At 37.8% G+C, this 19,151-nt stretch overlaps 1 protein-coding gene across 1 annotated transcript; it reads right to left on the reverse strand.

Annotated features, from left to right (window-relative positions):
- Positions 1 to 5,402: 5,402 nt before the first annotated feature.
- Positions 5,403 to 18,202, reverse strand: ndufs7 (NADH:ubiquinone oxidoreductase core subunit S7). Its single transcript, XM_061883433.1, has 8 exons — positions 18,113 to 18,202; positions 17,514 to 17,550; positions 14,199 to 14,270; positions 12,446 to 12,566; positions 9,453 to 9,632; positions 9,330 to 9,376; positions 7,304 to 7,392; positions 5,403 to 5,679 (listed from the first exon to the last, which is right to left on the reverse strand). Exons 1-8 carry the CDS (start codon positions 18,126 to 18,128, stop codon positions 5,582 to 5,584), a joined length of 660 nt encoding a protein of 219 aa, XP_061739417.1. The 5' UTR covers positions 18,129 to 18,202; the 3' UTR covers positions 5,403 to 5,581.
- Positions 18,203 to 19,151: the final 949 nt, after the last annotated feature.

The following is a 19,151-nucleotide window of genomic DNA, read 5'->3' on the forward strand; positions in this document are numbered from 1 at the left end:
GTACAAATGTCCTTTGAGTGAGTTTGTCATTCGTGTTAGTACAACTATAGTTCATATATTGTCTGGCTAGCTGTGACAAACCAAACATGAAATGTGGGCTAATACTTTACAGATACTGTAATACAGGAGTAGGGAACCTATGGCTCTTGAGCCTGATGTGGCTCTTTTGATGTCTGCATCTGGCTCTCAGATGAATCTTAGCAGACATTGCTTAATATAAGTAATGAATAATTCCGCTGGTAATCTCAGTGTTAAAAATAATGTTCAAAATATAAAACATTCTCATGCATTTAATCCATCCATCCGTTTTCTACCCCACCTGTTCAAGAAGTCGGATTAATGGTTAGAAGCATTTTATTTATTATTGATTAGCTTCAGTGCAACAATGTTATTAAACAGAATAAGAGACTTATTATACTCTAAAAATGTTGGTCTTACTTTAAAACAGTGGTTCTCAAATGGGGGTACGCGTACCCCTGGGGGTACTTGAAGGTATGCCAAGGGGTACGTGAGATTTTTAAAAAATATTCTAAAAATAGCAACAATTCAAAAGTCCTTTATAAAATATATTTATTGAAAAATAATTTAACAAACTATGAATGTAAGTTCATAAACTGTGAAAAGAACTGCAACAATGCAATATTCAGTGTTGACAGCTACATTTTTTGTGGACATGTTCCATAAATATTGATGTTAAATATCAATTTTTTTGTGAAGAAACGTTTGGAATTAAGTTTATGAATCCAGATGGATCTCTACTACAATCCTCAAAGAGGGCACTTTAAGTTGTTTATTTTTCAACAAGTTTTTAGTTATTTTTATATCTTTTTTTCCAAATAGTTCAAGAAAGACCACTACAACTGAGCAATATGTTGCACTGTTATACATTTTAATTAATCAGAAACTGATGACATCGTGCTGCATTTTACATCTTTACCTCCTTTTTTATAACCAAAAATGCTTTTCTCTGATTAAGGGGTACTTGAATTAAAAAAATGTTCACAGGGGGTACATCACTGAAAAAAGGTTGAGAACCACTGCTTTAAAATGCACGCATTTAGTTATATTCAGTGTTAAAAAATATTATATGACTCCCACGGAAATACATATTAAAATATTTGGCTTTCATGGCTCTCTCAGCCAAAAAGGTTCCCGACCCCTGCTGTAATATGATAGTTCATGTTTTTTAGTCAGAACAGATTGGTGTCGTATCACAGTGTTGTGCATTACAAACTCAAACGTGTTTTGTGTTGGTGGAGAAGCTATCTTATCGCTTGCTGTAGTTTGCTTTTATGGCTAATACCGTAGAACGCCAATGTGTTACTACGATAAAAAAATAGTTCCTTTGTGTTCGCTCTTGATATAACAATGTTGCTAGTTTGATTATTATACAGGTTACGTAACGTAAATAAAGTGTAGTTGATGTTTTTTTAATGCATTTCGGAAGCGATTTAGAGATAGAATTGATTGCTCCTTTTAGCTGCAATTTTAGCTACCAAAAACGAGCCGATTTTTATATGTTTGAATGCAAAAAAACAACAAAAAAACATTTGTATCTCTGTCTCTAAACGATAGGCAAAATTCCCAAAAAAGTGCAGTTCCCCCTTTCCGTTGTCATCTTAGCTTCCAAGGGGGCCATAACGGAAAATAATTGAGAGCATTACGGCCACCATAGTCAGACGTACCGTGCTTCAACATACGGTATTATTATGGTGTGTGTGTATATAAGGACCACAAAATGGCACCCTTTAGGAGACATTATCTGGCGTTTTGTTTCGCAATATCTTGCAAAACCAACTTTTCTTACCTATTCGTTCCTGCTGATGTGTATTTGGGATCTGCATAAGTGCCAAAAATGTGCACGATGTCAACCATTTAAGTCGATAAGCTCTGTTATTTCCCTCTCCATATCCTTTTATTGTAGGGCATTCATTCATTCGCTGTTGCATACAGTTTTAACTTACATCTGCCAGTAGACTCGCCACAGAAGCGAGAGAATGACGGGCAGAATACGCTGTCCAGGTGGAGGCACGTAAATAAGACCACCCACAAAACGGCGCATCCTGAAGAAACGGTCAAAAAGCAGCTCAAAGAGGGTCTGTAAAACATAATCTATGCAACATTTTGCCCAAATAATGTTATGTTGACCACAATGATGTTTTACATGTTGAAAAAAAAATTCTAATATGACCCATTTCATTTGCCTATAATCCTGTATTACAATAGACCTGAATAGACCCACTCACCGGTGCGCCCTATGGTCCGGAAAATATGGTATTCAGACCCTCTGTTTTGTCTTCTTTCTAAAACCAACATATCTTATGGTCTTATTGGACACTTTTGGGGACTTGTGAAAGCACGTATTGCTCCTCTCAACAAGCAGCGGTCCGAGTGTGCCCTCATCTTTGATTCAAGAAGTCCTTCATTCCGCACTCCATCCAGCTGTATAATCACTCGCCATACAGCAATGGATGGTATCTCTCTATTACCTGACACCTTCTATGTTAGATAGATAGATAGATAGATAGATAGTACTTTATTTATTCCGTCAGGAAAATTAAAATTTTCAGCACAATCCCATTCAAGATCAGACAAACATTACAGGGAGACAGAACAGGATCGCTGACGGGTCTGCCGGCTTCCAGCGCCCCTTACAAAAAAATGAGATACAGGTAAACAAGGGGGGGTAATGGGGGAAAAAAAATAGAAGATTAAAATAAAATTTAAAAAAATCGGTCTTAGCCTGGGCCCTGGAGAGGGGGTGCAGACGGAGGCCAAGGGAAAAAAACAACTCATAGCCATAGTACACATCCCTCTTACATGTGTGTAAGAGGGAAACATCAAACATCAAAGAACACAGAGGACATTAAAGAAGCAGATAGAACCAGACACTTATACATTCAGCTATGAATAAAAAGTAAAATAAACATATACACTGTGGTGGCCTCTGCGGTGTTCCACGCAATCGTCTGCTGGGGAGGAGGGAGCATGGCCAGAGACAGGAGCAGACCCAACAAAGCAACCAAGAGAGCTGACTCCACTCTCGGCCAGTGTCCAGTCCGAATGGATGAGCGAAAGTGACTGAGGTGTCCGACACCTGCTCACCCAGCCAAGACACCGCGAAGCCTCTCCTTTCCCAGCGTTCAGCGCTAGCTCCGCAGCCCTGTCCCCACATACACATCTCTTCCAGTCCCTCCAAACAGACTCCGGTGTGGCAGACACCCAGCAGCTGGTCTCCATGGCCAAAAGGCTCCCGGGAGGCAGATCCAGAAGTCCACAAAAATGCACCACAGAGGTCACAAAAGTGCCACCCCTTGTCACACAGTCCCAAAGGGTCCCGGACCAAAAGGCAAAAAAATATAACACATGAAAACAAGAGGGAAACACAAAAGGATGAAACAAGAGCACAGAGCTCCTGCCTACAGCAGCCACTACAACAGCGCCATCTTGGAAGAAAAAGCTACTTCTCTTTGTTTTTAATGTCTATTTTCGGCTTGATTTATTTCTACTTTATGCTGCAGCTGTCACATATGGTGTAATATTGTATATGGTAATTGTTATATATTGTATATATGATAGACATATTATGTAATTATATATATAATATACTGTACATATATTATGTAAATATTACATATTTTGTATCGCTATATTTAGTCTATTTATACCTACATTTTCTTTTCCATCCTTACACTTTCCATCATTGTAACTGAGCTACTGTGTGGAACAATTTCCCTTGTGGATCATTAAAGTTTTTCTAAATCTAAGTCTAATCTAAAAAGCACTCAAAGGCAGCTCGTCTTGCGTGATTACAACACACGAAAAGATGCGACAGAATTGCACTTTAAATATTGCGACTTCACCACATTGCAACAGTTTTGCCCTAAATAAAACATTTTTTAGGCATGGAAATGGCTAAATTAACTGACAAATAAAACATTTTTTAGGCATGGAAATGGCTAAATTAACTGACAATTTGAAGGAGACCTGTTTCATATAGCTGATTAGTAGGAATAAAAGCCAATGTATTTAGTAATTTCAACAGAAAGTTAGAGAGATAACCTATAGTTGAAGGACTTTTTTTTAAACAAAAAATATTTTTTACATTTTTAATCGTCAGTTCGCAAAAAATGTGAAGGTTCAATGTGACACAGGCGCCACCTGGTGGCTGAGCCTTAAAATGACATCCCAGTCTTCACCACATGGTAAAAGATAGTACAGTATGTATGTAGAGGTTTGAATATTACTAAAAAAAACAAAGTATACAGGGGCTATTTTGATATACTATTTTGTAAATAAAAAGACAAAACAACAAAAGACATGCAAAAAAACAGATATATATATATTTAAAGACAAACTTTGTGTTATAGGTGACAAATTATTATAATAATTACTGCAGTACCAAAATGTATTTTTTCCCGTTACATTACGTCTTTTTGCTTTTTTTTCTTGAATTTTTACTGTTTTTACAGGCTGAGAAGCTTCTGACAATATGTTGCAATATTCTTCTGGAAGAATATAATAATTAAATTACAATTGTGTCACTACATGACCGAGTGTGTCAAAAATTATTCCTGTACGGAAAATATTAATGTTCAGTTATAATTCATGTGTTGTAATTTTCCAAATTATTTAATTCATTAGTTAATAGTATTTGTTTAATTAACTTTGTTTGTTTTTTATTTATGAACTTCTAATATTTTAGATCATGGGTACCCAAACTTTTCCCCCCAGGGAATTTACAAAATTACATTTTGTAAATTGTTCTTTTTTTCTTACATTTTTACTGTTGTTTTTCTTCCTGACAATATATCGCAGACCAACTAAACTTGGGCTGCTTGTGGCACTTCGGATACTCGTGTTTTAGGTAATGCAGGTGTACTCACACAACACAGAGACACACTTATTCCCCACATAGCTCAACATATAATAATAATAAGGGAATAAGCGGTAGAAGATGGATTGATGGATGGATAATAATAATGGATTAGATTTATAATTCGCTTTGCTAGACACTTAAAAGCGCTTCACAGAGAAGTAAGAAGCCATCAGTCATTCACACTTTGATGTTGGTAAGCTACAATTGTAGCCACAGCTTCCCTGCGGTTGACAGACCAATTTGCGCCACCAAACATTCAGTTATTTTCTTCCATTCACCAATTTGAGTTGCCCTGGGAGCAAGCGTGAAGTGTTTTGCCTGAGGACACAATGGCAAACCACTGTTAAAAAGCTATGACTTTTTGTATGTTTATCTGCCCTACACGTTGATGTTTTTGGTCAAGCGGAAGGATTTCGCAATGTTTTCAACTGTCCTTGAACGCACCGTGGTTATGTGCTTTGAGACAAAGTGAAATATTGTCCCCCTCCCCATCCAAGAAAATGCCACCCTGGTAGCCTGTATCTAATGTGTCTTTTACTTATTTATTCATAGACAAAGTTGAAGACCAAAACAAGCATCAGTAAAGCTCATTTTAAATAACATTGACTTGACTTAGGTGATTTCTTCGCAACTCTACGTGTCGGCGGTCCCAAGTTAAAGCAGAAATAAAACACTGACACACTCATACATATAATGCCCCAATCACTTCCTATACCAGATTGACAACTTCTTCTCACGCTTGATCTTCCTCTGCAACTGCAAAGTTCCGTAGAGGAGGGCTTCTGCTGTTGGGGGACAGCCTGTACACGTAAAGAGAAAAAAAAAAAGTAATTGTTTCGCTGCCGGCTTCCGGGAATAGATCATTTTGTGTGCTTCAAAGGGGGTAGCACTCGGTGTGATTAAATTGCAACACTTCTCTTCAAACACATGATGAGTGTCATGCAGTGTGCAAAAGCAGCGGGCCTTAACTGTACTCATTGGTATCGACGTCATACTATGAACAGGGTTGGTACAATATTACAAATATTTGGCAGACAATAGAGCTTTTATTACTATTGTTATAATGCATGTTGATGACGCATTCTCGCTGTGTCCCGCCAGCGCCAAGCCATCTTATGCGTCCTCAGCGCAATGTAGCATTTTCGCTAATGTCCCTCCACTGTGGGAAGCCACTTCAATATCATCAATCCTTGGCTCTATGGCAGCAAATAAATATGCTTCTTACAAGTATCATTACCACTGGAAGACACGGAATAGCTAACCATACTACACACTGTAGGAGGATAAGCTAACCGCTAATTGCAAGCTCTTGACCGTAAACAAAGGTGATCAATCCAAATAACAACGGTAACGATAGCTACTATAACATCAATATATGGTCGATACTACAGTTATTAAATCAATGTTTTTCATTATTTTAAAAAAATCTTGTAGTTTTTGTTATTGGTTACAAACTTGGGAAATAAGTCCCTAGACACAAGAGCATTTTAGGCGAAAAAACAAAGGATTTAAATCAGAGATAATAGTATTTTAAATATCTAATTGATATTGTTAAACTGCCCTCCTGTGTTTTTGTCTGATTATAATCGCAATCTAAAATGTAATCATTTAATGGTCTTGAAAATTTGAATTTACTGCCTTCACGGTGGTAGAGGGGTTATTGCGTCTGCCTCACAATACGAAGTACCTGCAGTCCTGGGTTCAAATCCAAGCTCGGGATCTTTCTGTGTGGAGTTTGCATGTTCTCCCCGTGAATGCGTGGGTTCCCTCCGGGTACTCCGGCTTCCTCCCACTTCCAAAGGTTGATTGGCAACACTAAATTGGCCCTAGTGTGTGAATGTGAGTGTGAATGTTGTCTGTCTATCTGTGTTGGCCCTGCGATGAGGTGGCGACTTGTCCAGGGTGTACCCCGCCTTCCGCCCGATTGTAGCTGAGATAGGCGCCAGCGCCCCCCGTGACCCCAAAAGGGAATAAGCGGTAGAAAATGGATGGATGGATGCCCCGTTAACTACTTAGTATAGGGTCGATACCCACATTTGTAGTATCGCCCAGAACTACTGGAAAGTATCTAAACAACAGAAGAATGAGTGCTTAGTAAATTTGAACAGAAGTGCAGATAGAACCATGTTACTACAGAAAGTAACCAAATATTAAGGGTAAATTAGCAAGTAGATTAATAATAATTTAAAAAGAAAATAATACAACTGGAAATGACGCAATATGTTACCGCATACGTCAGCAGCTAAACTTGGAGCCTTTGTAACCGATTTTGAAATAGTTCTATATGCCAAATAATATGTTTTGATACACTGAATATTGTTATCCCAGGAGACTGCATATGTATATATATAGATTTTAGGCCACATTGCTCATCCCTAACAGTAAAGCAACACATGCATCCATTGTCCTCATTGATTGTCATACCTGGTACATAAATGTCCACTGGTACAATCCGGTCACAGCCTCTGACGACAGCGTAAGAGTAATGATAGTAGCCTCCTCCATTGGCACAGCTGGATGAGCAAAGTGAAGACAAGCATGGCTCAATATTTTTTTTATCAAAACAGCAAGTTGGAACACTTTAAAGGGGAATTGCAAATATTTTGGGAATTTTGTTTATCGTTCACAATCTTTATGAGAGACAAGAATACACATTTTTTTTTAGGCTTTTAACCCTTGTGTAATGTTCATGTTGTTGTTACTCAGCCAGCGTTTGTGGGTCTGATGGACCAGTTGCATTGCGTTTACCTTATTCCAATAGACATCTGTTCAGTATTTTAACATAAAAGTGTTTGATTGTGAGGCATTAAAAGCCACAAAATGCAACGGGTCCATCAGACCCACAAACACTGGATGAGTAACAACAATACGAATGTTGCACGGAAAACTTCTCTGCCAGTTTCTGCATCCCACAGGGATTCTTCTTTTGTATTTCTGCACCTGCGGTTCCCACACAAGGTTACAACATTGTTTGTCAACACTGTCTGCTCTCATTTTCTCGCATATTTGACCCTCTGATGTTCTGTGTACCAACACTCTGCACCCCTCCTGTCTAGCCCTGCTGTGTGTGGTACACAGAGCATCAATTTCCACACTTCTATTAGCCTCGGGTCCAGTGGACCCTGACATCTTATATGTAATAGAAATTTGTAGGGAGGGTGTATGGTGTGTGGTCATTAAATATGTTTTCTGAAATATGTTCTTCACAGTAAATGAGCCAAAGTCAGTGAGTCTTAGTTTGAAAAGTTTATTAATTTTATCATTTATCTTTTAATAAAAAATGAAAACGGGTCCTACAGACCCGAACACCACACAAAAATGCTTGGAAGATGTGGCTAATGGGAGTCAGTGTTGTAGCCTTAAAATCCCTATAAGACAACTTCAAAGCCCTCCATCAATGTTTTGTATACACACTGAAAGAGTATATATAATGTAGTAACAGACACATTCATCACAATATGTAATATGTTCAGAATGTACCGTATTTTGATCATTTTAATCATTTCCGGTATTTATTTCTTCTGTGAATTTATTTCCGTTTCCATGGCAGCACACGTCCGACTTCTTGCAACAACTTGTGTTCCTACTTCAAGAATCAAACAAAAGTGTGTTTCCTATTCATGGCAGACTTGGTAAACAGACAACGAAGACGGCTATTTTTGGACAAAAAAGGATTTACAAACTTATCTTTTTGCGTCTGAATATACTGAGGATGAACTACTGCTTCTAGAAGCGAGCACCAAGAAGAGGATGAGACGTTGCAGCAGACGGAAGCCGAGAGAGAGAGGTGAAATAGACTCGAAACTGCATAAGTGGAATTTGAAGACAAGCTACCTCGATATAAATAGCATGCTTACCCGAAATCCAGGCAAGGTCCCTGGGCAGCTATACCAGACGTACAGATGTCCTTTGAGTGAGTACGTCATGCGTGTTATTACAACTATAATTCATATACTGTCCTGTTAGCTGTGAACAAACCAAACATGAAATGTGGGCTAATACTTTACAGATACTGTAATATGATCAGAACAGTTTGGTGTCGTATCGTGTTGTGCATTACAAACTCAAACGCGTTTCGTGTTGGTGGAGAAGCTAGCTTATCTCTTGCTGTATTTAGCTTTTAAGGCTAATACCATAGAACGCCAATGTGTTACTATGATAGAAAAATAGTTCCTCAGTGTTCGCTCTTAAAATAATGTTGCAACAGTTCGATTATTATACAGGTTACGTGACGTAAATGATGTATAGTTGACGTTTTTTGAATGCATTTTGAAAGTAATTTAGAGATAGAAATGATTACTCCTGTTGGCTGCATTGCTAGCCACCAAGAAAGAATCGATTTTTATGTGTTAGACTGCCAAAGAAAAAAAAAAAACATTTGTATCTTTGTCTCTAAACGATAGGCAAAATTCCCCAAAAAAGGCAGTTCCCCTTTTAGTCATCATCTTACCTTCCCATGGAAATGACGTATCTCGGCTCAGGCATCTGGTCATACACCTATTGGAAAGAAGCAGTGTTATTGAAGCATGTAAGTGTGTTTCCATGTCCTGCAGAAAGAAAAAGTCACTTTTACCTTTCGCAGAGCTGGAGCCATTTTGTTGGTCAGCGTTCCAGCCACGATCATGACGTCTGACTGTCGGGGACTGGCTCTGAAGACCACGCCGAAACGGTCCATGTCGTAACGGGGCGCAGCCATGTGCATCATCTCCACCGCACAACACGCCAAGCCAAAGGTCATAGGCCAAAGGGAGCTCTGAAGAATAGACACAGCAGCTCTGAGAGTTAGTTTGATCGTGACTAGACATAAAGAGCAGGGGTGTCCAAACTTTTTTACTGTGGGGCTTTTTGATTGATTGATTGAAACTTTTATTAGTAGATTGCACAGTACAGTACATATTCCGTACAATTGACAAGTAAATGGTAACACCCGAATAAGTTTTTCAACTTGTTTAAGTCGGGGTCCACGTTAATCAGTTCGTGGTAAGTCACTAAGTCAAACAATTAAAATATTTAACTGTGATTAATCTAACTGTGTTCATATCTAACTCCCCCCCAAAAAAAATCGCAATTCGCAGAAAGATGTACCCTAGACCAGTGGTCCCCAACCACCAAGCCGTGGCCCGGTAACGGTCCGCGGACCGATTGGTATCGGGCCACATAAGGAATTAGAATTTTTTTTTGTTTTGTTTTAATTATTAAATCAACATAAATAACACAATATATACATTATATATCAAAATAGATCAATACAGTCTGCAGGGATACAGTCCGTAAGCACACATGATTGTATTTTAAAAAAACAACAACAAAAAACCCTGGTCCGTGGGACAAATTTTCAAGCGTCCGCAGCTACAAAAAGGTTGGGCACCACTGCCCTACACAGATCATTTTTACGTTTTTAATACCACGACTGGACAATTAATTTGCTTTAATGAAATGTTTTTAAACATTACGCTTTTTGAAACAGCTCAACACAATAAGAATATTAACCCGCTTTTAAAAATAATAAAAAAACACCTGCAAGACACCAATCTTGTCTTGCCAGATTTGTATTTTGTGGGAATACTGAACTTGTATTCCTGCTTTAGGAGCACTTGCTTGCATTTAAAAGGAGAGGAGCTACCCTTCCACGCATTAATCATACAAAATGTGGATTGTTTCGATCATGCTTTTGATTGTCAAAGATGTTCTACCTGAATAAATGTTTCTGATATTCTGTACATCACATGTTGTACAAGTTAATGGCATTCATATTTCTGCGTAACAATGTTTCAACTTTCTCTATCTACTTATTAATAAAATGGAACATTTGGCCGGTAAACATTCTGTAATTGCAGACTATCTATCAGAGCAGGTTATAAAAGAATATACGAAAGCAGTGGTAATACTGTGTAGTGAACTGTAATTACCTGATGTGGGCTGCAGAGGGAAGTGGCAGGCATGCCTGCAGTATTAAACCTAGTCTCAGTGGTAGCAAAGAGAACAATATTGTTCAAAGACAGTCTTCCTCTGTCATATTACCATACACTCAATTTCAATCTGCCAGAAAACATTTATTTAGGTAGAAATATCACAGACTAACACGGAATAACAGAATAGCATAATCGTATTGTAAGACAATTTCTCGTTGTTTTGTTGGTTAGACCAGATTGATTAAATGATTGATTGAAACTTTTATTAGTAGATTGCACAGTACAGAACATATTACGTACAATTGACCACTAAATGGTAACACCCGAATAAGTTTTTCTACTTGTTTAAGTCGGGGTCCACGTAAATCAATTCATGGTAAATTCACAGATGTGAAGCGTATCACTATTACTGTGAAGCCGCCAACCGGACATGTGTGATTTGTATTGGAAAAGACTTGACATATTTTGACAAAAATCTCCGGTAAAAGTCAAATACGTTGATCGCATGTTAAAAAAAAAAGATCGCCGTTAAAGGAACTTATAGTTCACGCGTTAATTTTGACAGCCCTTTATATATATATATATATATATATATATATATATATATATATATATATATATATATATATATATATACACATATATATATACACCATCTTAGTGAGATCATGCACAAAAGTGCACTAATAGCTTGTTTTAAAATGTCTGACAATCTTGTACTTCGTTTTGAAATTACATGAATGTTTGTGTGACTGCTTAATAACTGTTTAATAAATTGACTTAGTTGTGATTTCCCTCTCAGCATGCAAGTTTAAAATGAGCATATATTAATGCAGTATGAACAAGAATGTTTTAATGTAGACACATAGAATCATCATACTAGTGGGATTATATGCATCAAGTGTTCATTCAAGGCTAAGGCAAAATATCGAGATGTATATCGTGTATTGTGACATGGCCTAAAAATATCCAGATATTAATAAAAGGCCATATATACCAGCCGTAATTGATATTATGGTTATTATTGATATGGTTTCTTTTAACCATTTTTGTTTTTCCTTTTTTTAGTATTATATTTGCATGACATTTCAATTGCTTTAATATATTGTTTATATTGTACACAGTACAACCATATTTAGTGCCGTCGGAATGTGGGTTCTTCCGAGGATGTCGTAGTGGTTTGTGCAGTCCTTTGAGACATTTGTGATTTAGGGCTATATAAATAAACATTGATTGATTGATTGATTGATAGTATGTAGACGTGTTTAAGCAAAATACACTAGATTAGAATTGTTAATATACTCAATATATTTTGACAACATAACAATTAAAACACATATACAATTGTGAAAGTAAACAGAACCAATACGTGATAGTACCCTGGTGTGGAAAACACCAATATTTGAACCACTCCGCCATCTGTAATAGCTATATAAAAATAAATATGGTGTATGACTGAACAGCACAACAGCAGCAAACGGCATTTTTATTGAAATATTTGACACAACTCTTTAAATCTTGTGCACACATAACTGCGGCCTTTAAAAGGTATGTCAGGCATAAGATTGCAGCTAGCGTGAATGTTTTGGATAGCTGTTATGTCAGTCCCATCAGACCGCATGTTTGACTGTAGGTGGCGTTGAAGACTACTCACCCTGCGTGCCCAGTTAACCAGATCATCCAGCTTGGTGATGACATACTCGCCCTTGCTGCTGGCAACAGCCGTTGGTTTGGCAGCTGCCACCGCCGTGCTTTTCTCTCTGACAGGAACCGCACTGCAAAGGGATCAGGGTGACAAACTTCACTCACTGTGTGCAAAATGTTTAAAAATTTGGACTGCATTTACAGTATGTAATGTACAGTATGTACAAAGAAAACAGCTCTTGCCTGACTGTTAAAATGACTGTTAAAAAGTTAAAGTACCCATGTTTGTCACACACACACTAGGTATGGCGAAATTATTCTCTGCATTTGACCCATCACCCTTGATCACCCCCTGGGAAGTGAGGAGAAAAGTGAGCAGCAGCGGTGGTCGCACCCGGGAATCATTTTTGGTGATTAAACCCCCTTATTCCAACCCTTGATGCTGAGTGCCAAGCAGGGAGGTAATGGGTCCCATTTTTGTTTTTCAGTTTTACAACAAAGTATAGAGTCTAGGGATGTTCTGATCACGGTTTTATGCTGCCGATTTTGATTATCCATGAGATCAGCCGATATCGATCACATGTATTGACTGCAAATTTTTAAATGTTAATTATGGTGAGTGCTATTGACAGTTCAAAAATATCAACAAAATATTTAAATGATTTCCTTTTTCTGAGCCAAACAAAGTCAATAGTACACAATAACTAAACCAAATCAAAAACTACTATCTACTACTCATTTAAATACTTTAGTTTTTGCCCTCAAAGTCCTCCTGTGTCTAGGGAATGATCCCTGAATTTGTAAACCTTAAGAAAATCGACAAACATATATTTTGAGAAAAGTTAAATATCAGTCTAATCATTTTAGTATATATCATATACTGGTATTGACACCACCAGTTTATGAATCTATCCGCACTCTTACGTGCCGTGTACTGACTGTGATCATGTTGACACACCAACATTTGTCATAATATCCTCTGTCTAGACTCTTAATAATCTACCTATTAATAATTGCTTACTTTTTGCTGTAACGTGCTTCCGTATAAACTTCCTAAACTTTACCGAGCACCCATTTTTTTCTGTTGTTTAAAGCTAACTTAGCGGTTAGCTTAGGTATTAACATGCCTGCTGTGCGCTTGCTTTCGGCGTGTAAAATGTTAAGCCTTGGCTTCTAGGGATAAAACTAAGATACGCAAAATACTAAGAAATGCAGTTTATAGCCGTAATAGAGATTATTATTATTAATTTAGGGGAATGGCTCCACACTATATGTAGACAAATAATTAGGTGCTATCCGCTTTTCAGCCAGGGGAAGAAAAATAAAAAGCAAGAGGGGATCATTGTTAGTGATCAGCATTGAAAGACATTAATTGGCAAAAGTGATCATGTACTTTTTCACGAAAATCAGCCCGTGCTGTTGGATCGGAACATCCCTAGTACCTTAGACTAAATATCATTTAAAAAGTTAAAGTTAAAAAGTACCTATGATTGTCACACACACACACACACACACACACACACACACACACTAAGTGTGGTGAAATTATTCTCTGCATTTGACCCATCCCCCTTGATCACCCCCTGGGAGGTGAAGGGAGCAGTGAGCAGCAGCGGTGGCCGCGCCAGGGAATTATTTTTGGTGATTTAACCCATTATTCCAACCTTTGATACTGAGTGCCAAGCAGAGAGGTAATGGGTCCCATTTACTTGCAAGATGGTCTTGTAACAAATGCTATTTCTCATTTGAACACAATATCTCACCTTGTGATGGCGTCCTGGCTTTTAGCGCTGTTGTACAGGTTCTTCTGCTGAACAACAAACACTGTAATAGGTCTGTAGGATTAAAGTACATAATGTTACACACATTTAATTGTAGTTGCAATGGCAAGCCATCGACTACACACGCTATATTGTACTTAATGTGCATGTAAAAGACTATAGTGAATATTCTAAACCATACTTGCCAACCCTCCCTATTTTCCCGGGAGAGTCCCGAATTTCAGTGCCCCTCCCAAAAATCTCCCGGGACAACCATTTTCACGAATTTCTCCTGATTTCCACCCGGACAACAATACTGGGTGTGTGCCTTTAGCGTCCTCTCTCACCTGAAACTAGGGCTGGGCGATATATCGATATATGTGATATATATTGCGGGTTTGTCTTTGCGCGATATAGTTGCTTTTAACTGCGGGCATTACACTACAGGCTCTTCTCACTCCTTCTTGTGTCTCCTTCTCACAGACAGCAAGCGCACAAACTTACATACGTCACATACTGTCACATCATACATCACATACGTATATGCCCTCGCGAAGCAAAGAGGTAGCAGACTGGGTAACGTTAGCTGTGATGCTAGCGAAGCTGTGCGAGCGGTTATACAAGAGAAAGAAGATGTGAATGAAGGAAAAATTCATTCCCAAGAAAAACAGCAGGCGGTCCATCGTCTGACGGTGGTTCTGCTTCAAGCTGGAAGATGTCGAACAGACAACTTTAATTTGTCAAGTGTGGGGCACAAGCATTGCTACCAAAAGTAGCTTTACTGCTAATATGTAGCATCATTTGAAAAGTCACCTGCTAATAACGTTAATAAATACAGTTTTGGTCAATTGACTTAGTTGTGATTTCCTTCTCTGCATGAAAGTTTAAAATGAGCATATATTAATGCGGTATGAACAAGAATGATTTCATGTAGACACATAGAATCATCATACCGGTGTGATTACATGCATCAAGTGTTCATTCAAGGCTAAAGCAAAATATCGAGATATATATAGTGTATCGCGATATGGCCTAAAAATATCGAGATATTAAAAAAAGGCCATATCGCCCAGCCCTACCCTAAACCTTCACCCTTTATCGTTAACGAACACGAGTCGCCGCCTGAGACTCTGGCTCTCGGTCCACCTTCTGATCATCGCGATGCTTGCCCCGCCACGTCATGTGGTTCCCGTAAAGGCTGCAAGCATGATAAAAGCCCATTCCCGCCGCCAGAGCAGCAGGGAGAGTGTCGGGAATGAGGACGGAGTGGGAGGTGGCGATGCGGGAGAGCCTGTCTCATATGCAAATTTTGATGTCAAACTGGGGTTGGGCGATATATCGATATACTTGATACATTGCAGGTTTTTCTCTGTGTGATATAGAAAATTACTATATAGTGATATTCAAGTATATGTTCTCAGGCAGTTGCTTTTAGCTGCAGGCATTACACTACAGGCTCTTCTCACTCTTTGTTGTCTCTCCTTCTCACAGACAGCAAGCGCACCTTCTTTCATACGTCACAAACATTTACGCGCTAGCGCAGTGGTTCTCAACCTTTTTTCAATGATGTACCCCCTGTGAACATTTTTTTAATTCAAGTACCCTAGTGACATCATGCACAAAAGTTCACTCATAGCTTGTTTTAAAATGTCTCTGACAATCTTGCACTTTCAGTTTTGGAAATAACATGAATGTTTTTTGCCACTGCTTAATAACTGTTTAATAAATACAGTTTTGGTGAATTGACTTGGTTGTGATTTCCTTCCCTGCATGAAAGTTTAAAATGAGCATATATAAATAAATGGAGTATTAACAAGAATGTTTTAATGTAGACACATAGAATCCTCATACTGCTGTGATTATATGTATCAAGTGTTAATTTGAGCCTAAGGCAAAATATCGAGATACATATCGTGTATCGCGATACGGCCTAAAAATATCGAGATATTAAAAAAAGGCTATATCGCCCAGCCCAATGTCAAACCCAAACCCAAATGTTTTCAGTCTACAACAATAATAAAGGAACTGGCCTCAATGTTCGAATACTTTTGGAGAATTCTGAGGTCTCAAGGTTGGCAGGTATGTTCTAAAACAGTGGTTCTTAACCTTTTTTCAGTGATGTACCCCCTGTGAACATTTTTCAATTATTTGAATTTCAAAAATTCAAGTACCCCCTAATCAGAGCAAAGCATTTTTGGTTGAATAAAAGAGATAAAGAAGTAAAATACAGCACTATGTCATCAGTTTCTGATTTATTAAATTGTATAACAGTACAAAATATTGCTAATTTGTTGTGGTCTTACTTGAACTATTTGGAAAAAAAGATATAAAAATAACTAAAAACTTGTTGAAAAATAAACCAGTGGTTCTCAAATGGGGGTATGCGTACCCCTGGGGGTACTTGAAGGTATGCCAAGGGGTACGTGAGATTTTTGTTAAATATTCTAAAAATAGCAACAATTCATACATCCTTTAAAAATATATTTACTGAATAATACTTCAACAAAACATGAATGTAAGTTCATAAAATGTAAAAAAAAAAATATACAACAATGCAATATTTAGTGTTGATAGCTAGATTTTTTTGCGGACATGTTCCTTAAATATTGATGTTAAAAGATTTCTTTTTTTGTGAAGAAATGTTTAGAATTAAGTTCATGAATCCAGATGGATCTCTATTACAATCCCCAAAGAGGGCGCTTTTAAGTTGAATATTACTTCTATGTGTAGAAATCATTATTTATAATTGAATCACTTCTTTATTTATCAACAAATTTTTTGTTATTTTTATATCTTTTATTCCAAATAGTTCAAGAAAGACCACTACAAATGAGCAATATGTTGCACTGTTATACAATTTGATAAATAAGAAACGGATCAATCAATCAATCAATGTTTACTTATATAGCCCTAAATCACTAGTGTCTCAAAGGGCTGCACAAACCACCACGACATCCTCGGTAGGCCCACATAAGGGCAAGGAAAACTCACACCCAGCGGACGACATAGTGCTGTATTTTACTTTATCTCTTTTTTTCCAAACAAAAATGCTTTAATCTGATTAGGGGGTATTTGAATTAAAAAGATGTCCACAAGGGGTACATCACAGAAAAAATGTTGAGAACCACTGATCTAAACGTCTCTGAAGTAGTTGGTCTCTGTAATGACAATCTTTCGTGATGACAGAAATGGACAATTGAGCCAAAGGTAGTTAGTCTTAACAGAATATGCATTTTAAAAGGGAAGAGTTCTGTAACATGTTAGCAAGAGTAACAGCAGAGTTGGTAAAAAAAAATTAAAAAAAAGTAATGTTCCTACCTTTTAGAAAAGTTGCCAAACATGGCTAGACGAGGCCCTACAAAATAAAAGCAATAAACACACCAAGTCATGTAAGGGTATTAAAAAGTATGTTGAAAGTGTTGTGATATTTCATCAAAATACCAGTTATTAGGCTGCGTTACGTCGAATAATATAAACGAATCCTTGTCAAACTTTCCGTTTCTCTGACAATGGCATATTTTCAAATTAAGAGTTTGCTCGCCTAACAAATGCTTGTGAGATGAATCTGCATCAGCACGTTGAACACGATGCAAAAATATTAAAAAAAAAAATCTTAATTTGAGTCTAATACGAATACACAGTTGTTTATGAGTTAGTATTATTTTGTCTGTTTAAGTAGTTAATATGTTTATTACATGACTGTCACATTACACAATGACGTTCGTCGGTTTAGCTTCCATGCTAACATACAGTGCAAGGTCAGCGTATGAAAACATACTCCTCCGGATACTAACCGGAGTCAAACATCTTACTTTGCTCTTTTATGTGCTCTTTTTTTTCATACAAATCACAAGCGACACCTAAACCGTGAAATAAGGTAGACAAAAGTCAATTGCATTAGCCAAAACATTACTTACCGATCAACGCCGCCATCTTTTTGATTCTGATTACGTCACAGTCATGTTGGTGTTATTAGTCCACTCGTAACGCTGGAGGGCGCTGCACCATGGCCCAAACAGGCATTTTTTTAGGCAAATAAACATATATTCCTGGGACGATTAAATCGATAAATAATATCAAATAGAAAAGTATATTTTTGTCTTTAAAAATACTCTTAAGTTATAATAGTTAACACATAAGGTTTTACTTAAATACAACAATGGTCAACAATGTTAAACTTAAAAGCCTACTGAAATGAGATTTTCTTATTTAAACGGGGATAGCAAGTACATTCTGTGTGTCATACTTGATCATTTCGCGATATTGCCATATTTTTGCTGAAAGGATTTAGTAGAGAACATCGACGATAAAGTTCGCAACTTTTGGTCGCTAATAAAAAAGCCTTGCCTTTACCGGAAGTAGCAGACGATGTGTGCGTGACGTCACGGGTTGTAGGGCTCCTTACATCCTCACATTGTTTATAATCATAGCCTCCAGCAGCAAGAGCTTTTTGGACCGAGAAAGCAACAATTTCCCCATTAATTTGAGCGAGGATGAAAGATTCGTGGATGAGGAAATTTAGAGTGAAGGGCTAAAAAAAAAAGGAGAAAAAAGTAAAAAAAAAAAAAAAAAGGCGATTGCAGTGGGAGCGATCCAGATGTTATTACACACATTGACTAGGATAATTCTGGAAAATCCCTTATCTGCCTATTGTGTTGCTAGTGTTTAGTGAGATTAAATAGTACCTGAAAGTCGGAGGGGTGTGGTCACGGGTGTGTTGACCGCGAGTGTCTCTGAGGGAAGTCACGCAGCTGCAGCAGGATGGAAGCTCCGCTGATGTCTCCGGTAAGAGCTGACTTATTACCACAATTTTCTCACCGAAAACTGCCGGTTGACATGTGGTCGTGATCCATGTTCGCTTGACCGCTCTGTTCCATAGTAAGGTTTCACCTTCGGGAGATTTAAACAAGGAAACACCGGCTGTGTTTGTGTGGCTAAAGGCTAAAAGCTTCCCAC

The sequence above is a fragment of the Nerophis ophidion genome, linkage group LG22, assembly GCF_033978795.1.
Source record: "Nerophis ophidion isolate RoL-2023_Sa linkage group LG22, RoL_Noph_v1.0, whole genome shotgun sequence".
In the NCBI taxonomy this organism is placed as follows: domain Eukaryota; kingdom Metazoa; phylum Chordata; class Actinopteri; order Syngnathiformes; family Syngnathidae; genus Nerophis; species Nerophis ophidion.

Excerpts from the sequence above, each read along its gene's own strand:
- ndufs7 (XM_061883433.1), bottom strand. Across the intron at positions 9,633-12,445 it reads TGGTTAACTGGGCACGCAGG|AGCTCCCTTTGGCCTATGAC; the intron begins GTGAGTAGTCTT and ends TCTATTCTTCAG. Across the intron at positions 5,680-7,303 it reads AGTGGACATTTATGTACCAG|GCTGTCCCCCAACAGCAGAA; the intron begins GTATGACAATCA and ends TTACGTGTACAG.